Raw genomic sequence first — 14,606 nt, forward strand, 5'->3', positions numbered from 1 at the left:
GTCCCTGATCTGGGTTAACTTGTCTTGATCTGGGGTCCTTCGGCTGGCGTAAGCTCCATCCACCGCTTAGCATATCTTAGTCATCCCTCAGAAGCTCAGATCCGCCTGGGTACAGGTGACCCGGGTCTGGATCCACATGGGTACATGTGATCTGGATCCGACCACTTCCGATAGTGCGGATCTGGCCCTCTGCCGTATGTAGACGTCTTCTGTGTCATCTTGTAGATCCCCTCGATCTGGCTTCTCGGGTGTCACTTCCGCGGTATTGTGACTCCGTCAGAATCCATCTTTTGCCGATCGCTCCCAATCACCCCTTTCCCGGAATTCGCTTCTCCACACGGGCGGTCTGCTCACCCAGCTGTGACGTGACAGGCAATGCTTCGCGAGAGCGCTTGGTCTCCGGGTCGTACACATGGGCAACGCGCCGGGAAAGCACACGAACGACTTCACGTCCGGTGGAGTCATCATTGGCAGTGATGTTAAGTAGAAATGCGATGCTGCCACGTTCACGAACCGCCTCAAAAAGCATGCCTGTTCTTCGCATCTCCTTGGCGCGTGGCATTAGGGTCTTGCTCGGCAGCGGCTCCACGGCGAACGGCTTCGGTGTTGTGCTTTCATGAGCACAACACGTCATCAGCTGGCGGAGCAGAGCTCCCATCTTCATCCTGGCCCGTAGCGTATAGTCCCTCTCTAGCGTACCATTGAAGCTTTCGACGGGGTTATTTGTCGTCGCGAAGGCAGATGGCGTGTGGTAAATCTGCCACATCCAACAGCGCTTCTGCAGCCATTGACGCTTGAAGTACGTCGAGAACGACGCCAACCCCGGCAGCTGCGACCAGTCTTTCAGCACGCGAGTTTGAGTTGCTAGAAACTCCGCCTCACTAGCATATCGTGTACGCCTTCGGCGACAGCTGCATACAGAGAGGGATGGAGCTTGCTCGTCTTCTCAAATACCTTTGCCGCAACGTGGTAAAAACACATCAGGATCTTGATGTCGTTGTCGACGCCAAATACTTGTTACACAGCATTGTGCTGGGCGTCGTCAGCGTCACCCATTGCGTACCGTACGGCCAGTTGCTTTCCAGTAACTTGCGTGTAAATCCGCCACAGATCCATCAGTGCCTCCGCGAAATGCATCTCTTGGCGCTGCGAGGAAACGAAAATCGCCAGCAAATGGAAAGCCCGGCGGCGATCAGAAATCCCGACAACGAAGACTGGGTAGTCGACCTGGTTTAGCTTAAAGGTCGCATCGATGTGAAGCACAAACGACGCTGAATCCCGGTCGGCCTGCCGTATCAGCGCCTTGGAGGTGACGCCCACCAGGAAGGGGTTCGAGTCGGCACCGTTCCCGACGTAAGGTATTCCTTCCATGTCCGTCCGCCACGTAAATGTGAAAGCATCACACTCTTGCTCATGCCCCGTAAACGCCGTCTCACGCACCAACCGCCTCACGTCGTCCGCGTAGTCATTCCCTCCGACCTTGGTGCAACCTCTGCACCGTTTTGAGAGGGGGCAGCACCTCGGTGCGCAGCTCAAACTTCCGCATTAGACCCGTTCGGATTCTAGCTGGTTTAAGGCCCTGATCGGCCATTTGGTGGGCGAACTCCTTCATAGCGCGCGTTAAGCGCGCTGGTGGTGGCGTGTGGCGCGCCGTCACGTGAGAACCAACCTTGAACAGATGGACGAGGTCATGACGCTCGCACTTCAGCATTTTGCCCCTCCAGAGGCAGCGCGCGTACGGCTCTGCAGCCTTGCACTGGCGGCAAGCACAGCGTAGTTCCCGCATACGCATGTTGTGGTGGCCAGCCTCCGTGCACACATTGCATTGCACTTTGCTGCTCTTGGTAATCTTGAACGCCTTGAACGATTCCAGGAGAAGATCCGCTTCGTCCTTGCTGAGGCCGACAGCCAGTTCAGTCCAGAGTAGAGCAAGCGGCATGGTGAGCTGGTAGTGCTAGGAGCAGGTGGAGAACGTGTGGCCAGGTAGGTGGTATACTTGTGAGTAGGTCACTCGCAGTGGGCTCAGACCTAAGCGAGAGTGTCTAATTGGCTAAAATAAACCATTTTGCAAGTACATCATTGGACGAGGGAGGAGTGGGTTTACGAGATTAGTTTTTGAGTGGTGTTGGCGACAGCAGACGTGCTGCACGACTTTGTCGAGTGCTGCCACGTCATTTGAGACACAAGGAGATACAATCTGGGTGCTAATAGTTGTCTAGGTGTTTTCGAGATGTTTAGGGTGTTTTGAGGGGTTCCCCAGCGAGACGACGACGCACGGGCTTTTCTGTCTTCGTGCAAACTATGCTCCCGGCGACCTACCAACATTCAAGGACCGCACTATTGACACCAATGCTGACGAGTAAGCTTATGCAGACTATGTCTCGAATTCATTCAACTGTAGGTGGTTTATATACATTTTAGTTCCGTTGTCATTGTGTATATGCAGGCGTGCTGCCACGTCCGTCAAATGTGCAGGACCTTCCTTCCGTCCTTGAGTTGGTCGTGGTGTTTGACGCAGAAGTTGTGTGTGCGCTCGCACGCAGCCTTCTTACAGCCTTCGTACGCGCATCGTTTTCCGCCCCCATGAGCCCAGCAACAGCCGTTCGACACCGCCACCTTCGTGCACAGTGCGCTGGAGCACTTGGTGCCTCCTCCATGCGTCCAGCAGAGGCCTCGCGATTTTCCCCTGCGCTCGCAGCCTTCCACGACGCACTTCACCGACCCACCTGGTTAATTTGTCGTACAACGTGACAGGTGACAATGTTAGTCCAGCGTTGAACGGTACACTCCCAAACAAGACAGCTCAAACTCACCGTGACGCCAGCAAAGCCCTGAGTTCTTGGCACTGGAGCGGCACTCTTGGACGGAGCACTTCTTGCCACCCTGCAGTCAGGTGCACACATAAGTCAACAAGATCAATTCTGTGGCTATGGTCAACAGCCGTGTGCAGGCAGCGACGTACCCCGTGGCGGAAGCAGAGGCCCTTGTTGATGATGTAGTTGACGCAGCCGTCCATCTTGCATTCCCGAGATCGCCGTTTCTCCTCGTAGCTGAGCTCCCTTCGGACCTTGGTCCTGCTCTTACCGTTGAGTTTAGCAGACTCGTTGGTCGGCGTGGGTGTGTTGGCGACATCCTGGTGCTCGGTTGATGCTGCCGACGGGCTGAGGAGGGGGCCCACGGCCGCGCCGCCTTCCCAGTGATGACCAAACCAGTGCGGCTCCACCGCGCACACGTCGGCGGCGTTCATAATGAACCCCAAGGAACCCTTGCTGATGGCCCGTACGAACGGCGCGCGGCCGGCCGCCCCTGTCCAGGAGGCGTCCACTGTGTTGACAGGTGCGCGGAGCATGGTAAAAGGTAGAAGAGGACGTGTGCGCGCCGACGCAAAAGAGCAAATAGGCTGGGTTCCGGCGGGTGGGTGGAAGGTGGTGGTGGAAATAACCGTCCAGTCTCCATTGCATGTGCATGTGCGCTGAAAGGAGCACCCACCACAGGCTCAACCGCTCAGTCACCAGTGGGTTCAGCGACGACTACAGAAATGATTTCGGCTTTCTCCATGGTTCGGGCGTACAGGTAGCAGTTTTACAGCGAAAAAAATACTAGTATGGAGTGACCGGATTGGCTGGATCGAGTACACGAAGCTAAAAGGGCCAGAAACTGGATGCATCAGCGTTACATAGTTGCACGAGTTTACCTATTGCTCGCTCACTTATGCATTGGATCGACCAGGCCAGCTATCAGGATCGATAACGGAACGCTAGCCTCCCTCGCAATATTCGTGTACCAGACCCCACCACAATTGCCCGACAGTACAAGCATATATGCATCGCTTCTTAAGAGCATCCGCGGCTAACGTGGGAGCAACCCTGCGTGTTTTCATACTGATTCGTGTTCCAATGACTGCATTGTGACCACATAGACACTTCAATCAGCGCTCCACTGAGGGTTCGAGTGCAACTCCTGATACAAACGCAACATGTTCCAGTAGTCTGTTTCCGACCCCCCACTACCTCCCCCAGAAACCCCGAAGGCACGGCCACAATGGAACTCTCGATCAACCTCCGCAACCGCATCCCCTCAAACCACCGTCACCACGACCCCAGGAAGAGAAACCAATCACAGGAATGGTATAGGGAACGTTAAAGCACCAGCTTCCAGCAGGCTCCGAAATAAGTGCCTAAATATACGCCACCAGGACAAGTACTGTACCTGGGGTCTTCATCACGTTCGTAGACACTTCAATCGAATGGTGAATCAGTGCACCATGCCAGCTAGATATAATACAGGTTGCATCAATGAGCGATTTTGTAGGATTTGGCTGGCTTGGATACCTTACATTCATGAGGGAACCCCTTGGGGCGAGGTTACTGTCGGGTAGACAGTGATTTACAGTATTACCTCAGCAACGGTTAGTTGCATCTGTGCGTGGCTAGTAGAGGTCGTTGCTTTAGTAAATGAACTCAACATACCCTAATTTATTTCCAACCCCAAAAAAAACTTGTTGGATTTGTGTGGTTTCCATTGAAGTCAGACACGCGCGCGTTTCTTGAGTACACTGCAGTTCTTTGAGGCGCGTATATCCTTGGCCCAGATTGTTGCCCTCCTTCCTTCTTTCGAGCAGTGGTAATTCGAGCTGTAAGACTTATCAATCTGTAAAATATGAGTTATGGTGAATATCCGCGACATACAATTCTTGACGAAGCGAAGCTACGTGGTGTTTGGATAGATCTCTTCCACTACATATATATTGCAGTGGAACAAGCAATCCTTACGATGGAAATCCCTCCATTTACTGCAACTGATTCTGATCACATCCCTGATCCGATTAACACTTTGGCACCTTCCTCCACTCCATACTGTCGTTGCACCCGCAGTAGGCTTTATTCATGAACCGAGTGGAAAATACTCACCTACCAATGCATATCCAAAACACGATTACGTGAGACCACAACACCACCCAAGCTTGGTCAAAAGCATGCGCACAGCTCATAGTAGTTGGCGTGGCGCAGTTGCACGAAGTCCTTCTCGCACAAGTTGTGCGTGCGCCCAACAGTATCCGTTGGAGACGGCCACCTTCGAGCACTCGGCGTTGCGGCACTTGGTGCCTCCGCCGTGGGCCCAGCACAGTCCTCGCGCCTTCGCCTTCTTTGTGCAGCCGTCCTCCTTGCACGCCACTGAGCCGTCTGGCAGCAAGCACCAAGACAGACAGAGACACCACAGACACGAAACCCTCTTTGTCAGCGCGGTCTTCACTTGGTTGACGGCCGTTGAGAGCTTTTCCTTCTGGGTCTATTTCGACCACTGACCGTGCTTCCAGCACAGGCCGCGGTGCTTGGCGCTGGTGGAACAGCCTTCCCTTGTACACTTTTTGCCGTCCTGCAGTGAAAAGTGGACAGAGGATCAGTAGTGCCCGGGTGATTGAGTGAGTGCCACCGTCGCCTTCACGTCACGCAGACCAGGGCACTCCCGGCCGGAGCGTCCACAACCCACGGACGGACAACACGAGGCTGACTAAGCCATCGACCGCACGCACCCCGTGGCGACAGCAGAGCCCTTTGTGCACGATGTAGTTGCGGCAGCCCTCGTGTTTGCACGTGCGGCGGCGCTTTTTCTCCTCCTTGCTCAGCTGCGCTGCGTCCGACGCGGCGGCTCCGCTGTTGCTGTTGCTGTTGCGGTTGTTGCAGTTGTTGCTGCTGTTGTTGCAGTTGTTGCTGCTGTTGTTGCTGACGCAGCTCGAGCTGGCTCCGACCACGACCGTTGCGTCGGCCAACAGCGTCGACTGGCACAGGATGAACGGCAGCCCGAACTTGCGCTCGTCGGGCGGCGGCGTGGCCGGCTCCGGCTCGAGCGCGGCTGGCAACTCGTGCAGCTCCATGGTCTCGCTCGTCGGCGAATGAGCTCATGGTCTCTTCACGGTCCCGCGGCGCCTTCGAAATTACTCTGGATCGGCTGCGCGCGGCCAGAGACGCGCGCGGTCCCACTCTGTCTTAGTTACGACGAACCGAAAAAAAGGGGAGCGGCCCAAAGCTGTCGGACCAAATCGTGGGCGGCGAGCGGAGAGAGAAAGAGGGCGAGCTGTGTGGGTGCGGTCGGCGTCGCTGTCTCGCGGTCCAGCGTGTCGGTAGTACAGGGCCTTCAAACCGGGCTGCGCTGGGCTGGGCTGAGTTGAGCGGCACGCTCAGAAAGGTCGACCCCCGAAAGATACAACCGCAGACCTCGCGAAATCAGGCGACTCGCCAGCCATTGGCGCGCGTCCCTCGGACTCAGTCGTTGTCCCAGCGGAATCTTCGCCGCCAACCGTTCCCGGGCCAGCTCAGCCTGAGCATGCAAGCCCGTGGATTCAAATCAGTGCCTCGCGTCTTGGCGCTCTCGCTTTGCGGCCACGCTACTAGCGTGATGCTACTACGCGGCCGAGCGCCGAGCATTCGTTTCGGCGATCGAGCGCGTGTTCCACGCAAAGACACCGCCAAGTGCGTCTTAGGCCGCTTTTGGAAGCCACCTTCTGGAGACCATGGTCTCATATCAGGTATCCCGTAAATACCTAGCTGCGCCTCGCGAAAAATAGCGCTGGACCGTCAAGCACACGCCCCGATTGTTGCAACGGCCCCACGAGAACACGGTTGGCTTAACGAGGGGGCGTTGGGCAGCAGGTCCAGCCCCCATACTTAGCCTTTGCGATTGAGTTGGCATGCATCCTTGCCCTATGCTACAATTATTAATAGCAGTATGGTGGCATGCGAGTTGGATGGATCTTGTCGGCGGCTTCTCACCGCCCTTGGGCTAAGATTGGGTATGCATTCAAAGAGGTGATAACTTCAAGGATAGCTTCAAGTATAGTCTTTCAGAGGTCGCTAAGGCTCAGAAAATCGAGTTCATTTCTTATGAAAACCGGAACAAGAGGAAGGTGTCGATCAACAGCGACACTCATCGTACGTTGTACGAACGTCGCGTACACGACCAAGAAGAAGCCAGGGGTTATGTTGGGCACTCGTTTTGTCTCGCTGGTGAGCAGAACCATTCGTACCGACAGCTCGAGGCGCGTCCTGCTCAGTGAGCTCGTGGTTCAGACGATATCGAGAATATGCGCATTCGCTGCTGTGACGCGTGCCCACAGGACGATTTCTTCTTCGTGCGCTACCATCCGATTATCGATGCATTGGAATTTCGACGAGTGGTGCTTGTGAGTTATTTTGCATCGTTGGTCTCGACTGATCCCCGACCTCTGGCGTAGTGCTGATTCCACATTCTACACGTGCCTCGTGTAGGTCCACAGGTTTGGTTCTCGCGTGATGCTCAGCCAGGGGGGAGGGGGGGGGGGGGGGGGGGGGGCACGCGAGAAAGCGCTGTTCAGCCTTGGGAGGCACAGCGATGTGTATGTTGGCTGCTATCTCGCGAAAGGAGCCCCTCGGTGCTGGAGCTCATCTGCAGCTGCATGGCGTTTCCGCTACAAAGGAGGCGAATAGCTTCTAAAATGTGGCTGGTACGGTCCGTAGCCGCCTAGTGTGCGGATGAGTTTCCGAGAATTAGAGCTCCCTGGGTTTTATGATACCTTCCGCCCATCGTCAAGATCCGGGTCCAAGCAGCAATACTTGACTGGTTTGTTCGAAGGTGTTTGATATGCTGAGTGATTTGTGGACGTCAACCAAACGCGCGCCTGGTCTCGACGCGTGGAGACTCTACACTGCGCCTCTGTGATAGGAGATTTCACACGTGCGAGTGTTTCTATGTCGGAGTACTTCAGTATTATCAAGTGGGTGTTCGGTTGGCAAGCCTGATGTTGGGTATCTTGCCACCACTGGAATTTAGTGTTCTCCTCGATAGTTTTAGCGGTGGGATACCACCACCGCTGGCGTTGGTGAGTGTGAATTCTTATACGCTATAGTTTGTATGGTTAACATAGTAGACAACATGTGAGTCGCTGGTCTGCATTGAAGCATGCGACGAAGCTTTTAGCTTGTCGGCTTTCAATATTAATGCTAATGTTAATGTTATAGAACTTCGGTTTTTATTGCTGTTCTCATCAATTCGTCAACACCATGGTCGTGTAGCTGATTCAAGCAGTACCGTGTGCTTTGCTTAAGCCGCCAATATTTTTCGTGAAGATGAAGGAAGTGAACGAGTCATGTATTCGTATCCTGTTTTTTGGTGCGTACTGAGCTGAGCGTGCCAAGTTGTATGAGTTGTGTTAGTTATTATGAACATACATTAATAAGTCTCAATTGAGAGCTCACAGTCGACGGTCTTGTTCACTTGCAGGTTTTTTTTTCGAGCGTGTTGGCTAAAAGTGTCGTTTATCATAACGCTGCCTTTGGCTGGATGATATTTACCTGACACAAACACCACGTACACAGACCCAGTCCTGTTAACACACACACACACCCTATAAAGCAAGATCCCACTAAATGACAGCCATCACGCACACTTCGAAGTAGTTGGCGTGGCGTAATTGCACGAAGTGCGTTTCACACAAATTGTGCGTGCGCGCGTACGCCGGTTTGACGCAACCTTGGATTCCACAGCGCTTGCCACCGCCGTGTGCCCAACAGAATCCGTTCGACACGGCTACTTTCAAGCAATCGACGTTGCGGCACTTGGTTCCCCCACCATGGGCCCAACACAGTCCTCGCGCCTTCGCCTTCTTGTTGCAGCCGTCCTCCTTGCACTTTACAGAGCCACCTGGATTGCCAAGCGATGGCACCAAAAATGACAGACTCAGCACACGCAACAATTTCGCGTATCGACTGATCTAGTTAATGCACCCCTCACTAACCATGTTTCCAACAGAGACCACGATGCTTCGCACTCGTGTTGCACCCTTCCAGAGAACATTTTTTGCCACCCTGATCAGTTCAATTCAAGGAGCCGTCAAAGTCAGTTCCACGCTTGATGTCGATGATGGTCGGTCTACGGAGAAAACATTTCAAATATGGCGTACCCCGTGGCGACAGCAGAGCCCCTTGTGCACAATGTAGTTGCGGCAGCCCTCGTGCTTGCACGTGCGGCGACGCTTCTTCTCCTCCTTACTCAGCTCGGCCACGCTCTTCTTCGTGGCTCCACTACCACTCGAACTGAAGCTGGTGCCGCCTGCGGCGACCACGGCAGTCTGGACCAGCGCCGACTGGCGGGTACGTCGGATCGGGACATTAAGGATAAAGGGTAGCCCGAACTTGCTCTTATCGAGCTCGTCGACGTGCTGTTGGCCATGCCCGGAGACGAACTCGTCCTGCATGTTCGGCGTTCTCCGGTGCGATCCTCGCCGCAAATGAAGCACTGCCGGTCACCTTCGAATTGGGTCATCCAGGTTGAGGTCCAAACTGGGCCTGATGGACGCAAGTCCCACTCTCGCAAGGCTTGCACCTGCGAGCCCCGAAAACGTAGTTTCCCAAATCCGTCGGGATCGTGTAAAACCTCCGTCGCTCCGGTTTGCTTCAGAGCTTGCATTGCGATACGCACGTCCAGCAAGATGGCAAGATGGCTATAGTCGCTCTGGGTTCCCTAGAGGACTCGCCCTCACTTGCGCACAGAGCTCATTGGGGTGGAGCGATAAGCACCAGACGGCACTGAGTCAGATCCTGCGTGCTTATGCGACGAGTTGCCTAACCGCATGCTCCCTGGACGGCATAGGACTTGTCAGTGCTGTGGTCGTGCGAGCTAAAACCACCATACCACGGCTGTTGCTTTCGGGTAGAATACCCATGGCATCTTTGTAGAGCGGACAGAACGGCGGCGCATCCAGACTGCAAACCGATCTCAACGAAATGGATCCTAGCTTGGGCGGTAGTCGAGTCCTGGCCCAGGACTCCTGGGTAGCTCGTGTTCTGTCTGTTCTCGCACTACTGTAAAAATCTAGTTTTACTTATCTGTGTGTCTGTCATCTGTGAACGTCATGCCAGTGCAGCGCTACAGAGATCATTCAGTAAAAAAATATTGAAGTGTCCCCATTACGCAACTTTGGACATCCCGTAGACCGCTACGCCAAACGAGTCGTCCACCGTCGGATTTACAAGCTGAGACGAGCACCAGAGGAAATGTTACCCCAGCAACCGCCAGATACAGAATCGCAAACTCGATGAACGATGCTCCGCATGGAAATTCCCGCCGTTCTTAAGAGAGCAAGTCAATCACGATCCTAATTCATCATCTAGCTGGTCGAGAATGTGTATGCACAGCAGACTTCAACTCACGTTGATACACGTGCATACTTCGTAGTACATGTAAACGAGTAAAAGTCAACATGGCCAAGGCAGGCGTACATTTCGTGAACTTTTGGTCGCGCAACAAGATGCCGTAGGCGTGCATTTGGTTGACGTCCACAAATCACTCAGCATATCAAACACCTTCGAACAAACCAGTCAAGTATTGCTGCTTGGACCCGGATCTTGACGATGGGCGGAAGGTATCATAAAACCCAGGGAGCTCTAATTCTCGGAAACTCATCCGCACACTAGGCGGCTACGGACCGTACCAGCCACATTTTAGAAGCTATTCGCCTCCTTTGTAGCGGAAACGCCATGCAGCTGCAGATGAGCTCCAGCACCGAGGGGCTCCTTTCGCGAGATAGCAGCCAACATACACATCGCTGTGCCTCCCAAGGCTGAACAGCGCTTTCTCGCGTGCCCCCCCCTCCCCCCTGGCTGAGCATCACGCGAGAACCAAACCTGTGGACCTACACGAGGCACGTGTAGAATGTGGAATCAGCACTACGCCAGAGGTCGGGGATCAGTCGAGACCAACGATGCAAAATAACTCACAAGCACCACTCGTCGAAATTCCAATGCATCGATAATCGGATGGTAGCGCACGAAGAAGAAATCGTCCTGTGGGCACGCGTCACAGCAGCGAATGCGCATATTCTCGATATCGTCTGAACCACGAGCTCACTGAGCAGGACGCGCCTCGAGCTGTCGGTACGAATGGTTCTGCTCACCAGCGAGACAAAACGAGTGCCCAACATAACCCCTGGCTTCTTCTTGGTCGTGTACGCGACGTTCGTACAACGTACGATGAGTGTCGCTGTTGATCGACACCTTCCTCTTGTTCCGGTTTTCATAAGAAATGAACTCGATTTTCTGAGCCTTAGCGACCTCTGAAAGACTATACTTGAAGCTATCCTTGAAGTTATCACCTCTTTGAATGCATACCCAATCTTAGCCCAAGGGCGGTGAGAAGCCGCCGACAAGATCCATCCAACTCGCATGCCACCATACTGCTATTAATAATTGTAGCATAGGGCAAGGATGCATGCCAACTCAATCGCAAAGGCTAAGTATGGGGGCTGGACCTGCTGCCCAACGCCCCTCGTTAAGCCAACCGTGTTCTCGTGGGGCCGTTGCAACAATCGGGGCGTGTGCTTGACGGTCCAGCGCTATTTTTCGCGAGGCGCAGCTAGGTATTTACGGGATACCTGATATGAGACCATGGTCTCCAGAAGGTGGCTTCCAAAAGCGGCCTAAGACGCACTTGGCGGTGTCTTTGCGTGGAACACGCGCTCGATCGCCGAAACGAATGCTCGACGCTCGGCCGCGTAGTAGCATCACGCTAGTAGCGTGGCCGCAAAGCGAGAGCGCCAAGACGCGAGGCACTGATTTGAATCCACGGGCTTGCATGCTCAGGCTGAGCTGGCCCGGGAACGGTTGGCGGCGAAGATTCCGCTGGGACAACGACTGAGTCCGAGGGACGCGCGCCAATGGCTGGCGAGTCGCCTGATTTCGCGAGGTCTGCGGTTGTATCTTTCGGGGGTCGACCTTTCTGAGCGTGCCGCTCAACTCGGCCCAGCCCAGCGCAGCCCGGTTTGAAGGCCCTGTACTACCGACACGCTGGACCGCGAGACAGCGACGCCGACCGCACCCACACAGCTCGCCCTCTTTCTCTCTCCGCTCGCCGCCCACGATTTGGTCCGACAGCTTTGGGCCGCTCCCCTTTTTTTCGGTTCGTCGTAACTAAGACAGAGTGGGACCGCGCGCGTCTCTGGCCGCGCGCAGCCGATCCAGAGTAATTTCGAAGGCGCCGCGGGACCGTGAAGAGACCATGAGCTCATTCGCCGACGAGCGAGACCATGGAGCTGCACGAGTTGCCAGCCGCGCTCGAGCCGGAGCCGGCCACGCCGCCGCCCGACGAGCGCAAGTTCGGGCTGCCGTTCATCCTGTGCCAGTCGACGCTGTTGGCCGACGCAACGGTCGTGGTCGGAGCCAGCTCGAGCTGCGTCAGCAACAACAGCAGCAACAACTGCAACAACAGCAGCAACAACTGCAACAACCGCAACAGCAACAGCAACAGCGGAGCCGCCGCGTCGGACGCAGCGCAGCTGAGCAAGGAGGAGAAAAAGCGCCGCCGCACGTGCAAACACGAGGGCTGCCGCAACTACATCGTGCACAAAGGGCTCTGCTGTCGCCACGGGGTGCGTGCGGTCGATGGCTTAGTCAGCCTCGTGTTGTCCGTCCGTGGGCTGTGGACGCTCCGGCCGGGAGTGCCCTGGTCTGCGTGACGTGAAGGCGACGGTGGCACTCACTCAATCACCCGGGCACTACTGATCCTCTGTCCACTTTTCACTGCAGGGCGGCAAAAAGTGTACCAGGGAAGGCTGTTCCACCAGCGCCAAGCACCGCGGCCTGTGCTGGAAGCACGGTCAGTGGTCGAAATAGACCCAGAAGGAAAAGCTCTCAACGGCCGTCAACCAAGTGAAGACCGCGCTGACAAAGAGGGTTTCGTGTCTGTGGTGTCTCTGTCTGTCTTGGTGCTTGCTGCCAGGCGGCTCAGTGCCGTGCAAGGAGGACGGCTGCAGCAAGAAGGCGAAAGCGCGAGGACTGTGCTGGGCCCACGGCGGAGGCACCAAGTGCCGCAGCGCCGAGTGCTCGAAGGTGGCCGTCTCCAACGGATACTGTTGGGCGCACGGCGGCGGCAAGCGCTGCGAGGTTAAGAACTGTATCAAACCGGGGTACGAGCGCACGCACAACTTGTGCGAGAAGCACTTCGTGCAACTGCGTCACGCCAACTACTATGAGCTGTGCGTAGTGTTTCTAAGTGTTGGGTAGATGCATAGTGGCTTCATTTTCTCAGGTGAATGGGTTCTGATGCACTCGTGGTGTGTATGGTTTTTGTTTTTGCTTTAGGTAATTTTTCGAGCGCTGAGGTCATGATTCATGACTCATGAAGATAGCAGACCGCGCCTGTGGTGATAATTCGGAAAAAAGAGTGTTGGGCGATAGGGTGGAGATCGGTCGTGTAGCCACAGGTCACTGGAGAGAACTCTTCCTCATAAGCGGCTCGAATGGATTGTGTGCATTTGTTATGCTGCGGCAGTCTGACACCATGGGACTGCTGAAGTCTTGTACTGTTGAGTTGGATTTTCATGGTGAATCGGGTGCACCTCCTCGGCGTACCTGTATATTACCCTGTTGTATGCTGACAACCCGAACGCCACGCGAACTGAAGTCGATTCTCCATCGAAATGAACTACATATATGGAGGTGTTGAGAAGAACACATTATTCCAGCAGACCAGCTTTTTTTTTTCTTTTACCAGAAAGAGGATCAACTGAAGGTACATCTCCACGGCAGCCGTACTAAGTTGCGCAGTGTAGCATGGCTTCTGAGAGTGCTTGAGCGGCTCACCGATGCATGCCCACCTAAGAAGCTTTGGTGATGTGACAACACTCCTCAGCCTGCGCTGATAGTGCATGCAACAGAGAGCAATAACAAGATAACGTGGTGCCCAATCTTCACGGGCTTCACAGGTCGTTGCAATTTTCGATGGAGCATGTCCTGGAATTGCCTCTATATATGCTGTAAACTAAAGAAGTGTCCAAGTTTGGTGATTCATGTACGCAGAGCACATTCAGCTTGAGGCGACCACAAACACCTCTACTGGTAGATTTGATACCCATCTCCAATGATTTGCTTCATTGCAACTCGCGACTCAGATCCCCACCGAGAATACGCTTGACCCCGCTGAACGGGGCTGGGGCCCGGCCAAATGCTCCCCCCCGTTTCCGCGGGTGAAAGCAGATCTAGTAGCGAAGCAGAATTAATTGGCCCTCGCTGCACTTCGATGCATGTTCGCAGACCCCTTTTCCACTCATGAAATCAGTGGGACGACCGTTTTTGGACCGCGCAGCCGGTATTTGGCCCTCCGAGCAACAACCAAATAATGTTCAAGCAGATCAGTTTGAACGGCGTGGGGCGCAGGTCCCATGGAGCTCGATCCGGGCGAATGCGCCAGTGCTGGCAATGAGAGAACCCAACCTCCAGACCACCAAGGGATCGACCCGGCAGCATCCACTCTCGACGAACGCAACAAGTTTGGATTGCCGTTCATCCTGAGCGTCCCCAACAGAAGTCAGCCTGAGACGGTCGTGGTTCCTCTAGGAGGCGGGAAGGATGGCAAACACATTGACAAGAAGAAGGAAGCGGAACTGAGTAAGGAAGAGAAGAAGCGCCGCCGTACATGCAAGCACGAGGGCTGCCACAACTACATCGTGCACAAAGGGCTCTGCTGCCGTCACGGGGTATGTCCAGTGTGAAAATCCCCTTGCTGCATACATGTAGACTTATTTGGGATTGCGTAGGGAGGCAAGAAGTGTACACGAGAAGGTTGCTCAACGAGTGCGA

At 54.7% G+C, this 14,606-nt stretch overlaps 5 protein-coding genes across 6 annotated transcripts; 1 reads left to right on the top strand and 4 right to left on the bottom strand.

Moving 5' to 3' along the window:
- Positions 1 to 307: 307 nt before the first annotated feature.
- On the bottom strand, positions 308 to 1,939 carry IUM83_04581 (uncharacterized protein; the record flags this gene model as incomplete). Of its 2 annotated transcripts, XM_067928668.1 has the most annotated exons (3): positions 308 to 881; positions 1,064 to 1,406; positions 1,480 to 1,939. In XM_067928668.1, the coding sequence occupies 3 exons, from the start codon at positions 1,937 to 1,939 to the stop codon at positions 308 to 310; spliced, it is 1,377 nt and encodes a 458-aa protein (XP_067796139.1). The 2 variants fall into 2 exon arrangements, with proteins under 2 accessions (XP_067796139.1, XP_067796138.1); XM_067928669.1 differs by lacking the exon at positions 308 to 881 and having other exon boundaries at positions 1,018 to 1,406.
- A 524-nt stretch (positions 1,940 to 2,463) lies between these two features.
- Positions 2,464 to 3,349, bottom strand: IUM83_04582 (WRKY transcription factor 19; the record flags this gene model as incomplete). Its single annotated transcript, XM_067928670.1, has 3 exons — positions 2,464 to 2,726; positions 2,814 to 2,883; positions 2,963 to 3,349. 3 exons carry the CDS (start codon positions 3,347 to 3,349, stop codon positions 2,464 to 2,466), a joined length of 720 nt encoding a protein of 239 aa, XP_067796137.1.
- A 1,557-nt stretch (positions 3,350 to 4,906) lies between these two features.
- On the bottom strand, positions 4,907 to 5,875 carry IUM83_04583 (WRKY transcription factor 19; the record flags this gene model as incomplete). Its single annotated transcript, XM_067928671.1, has 5 exons — positions 4,907 to 4,910; positions 4,984 to 5,024; positions 5,074 to 5,183; positions 5,307 to 5,376; positions 5,534 to 5,875. 5 exons carry the CDS (start codon positions 5,873 to 5,875, stop codon positions 4,907 to 4,909), a joined length of 567 nt encoding a protein of 188 aa, XP_067796136.1.
- Positions 5,876 to 8,323: 2,448 nt separating this feature from the next.
- IUM83_04584 (WRKY transcription factor 19) lies at positions 8,324 to 9,229 on the bottom strand (the record flags this gene model as incomplete). Its single annotated transcript, XM_067928672.1, has 4 exons — positions 8,324 to 8,327; positions 8,421 to 8,676; positions 8,771 to 8,840; positions 8,936 to 9,229. 4 exons carry the CDS (start codon positions 9,227 to 9,229, stop codon positions 8,324 to 8,326), a joined length of 624 nt encoding a protein of 207 aa, XP_067796144.1.
- A 2,826-nt stretch (positions 9,230 to 12,055) lies between these two features.
- Positions 12,056 to 13,031, top strand: IUM83_04585 (WRKY transcription factor 19; the record flags this gene model as incomplete). Its single annotated transcript, XM_067928673.1, has 3 exons — positions 12,056 to 12,397; positions 12,555 to 12,624; positions 12,748 to 13,031. 3 exons carry the CDS (start codon positions 12,056 to 12,058, stop codon positions 13,029 to 13,031), a joined length of 696 nt encoding a protein of 231 aa, XP_067796143.1.
- Between the last annotated feature and the right edge of the window lie 1,575 nt (positions 13,032 to 14,606).

The sequence above is a fragment of the Phytophthora cinnamomi genome (genome assembly GCF_018691715.1).
Source record: "Phytophthora cinnamomi strain GKB4 chromosome Unknown Contig17, whole genome shotgun sequence".
Taxonomy (NCBI): Eukaryota; Oomycota; class Peronosporomycetes; order Peronosporales; family Peronosporaceae; genus Phytophthora; species Phytophthora cinnamomi.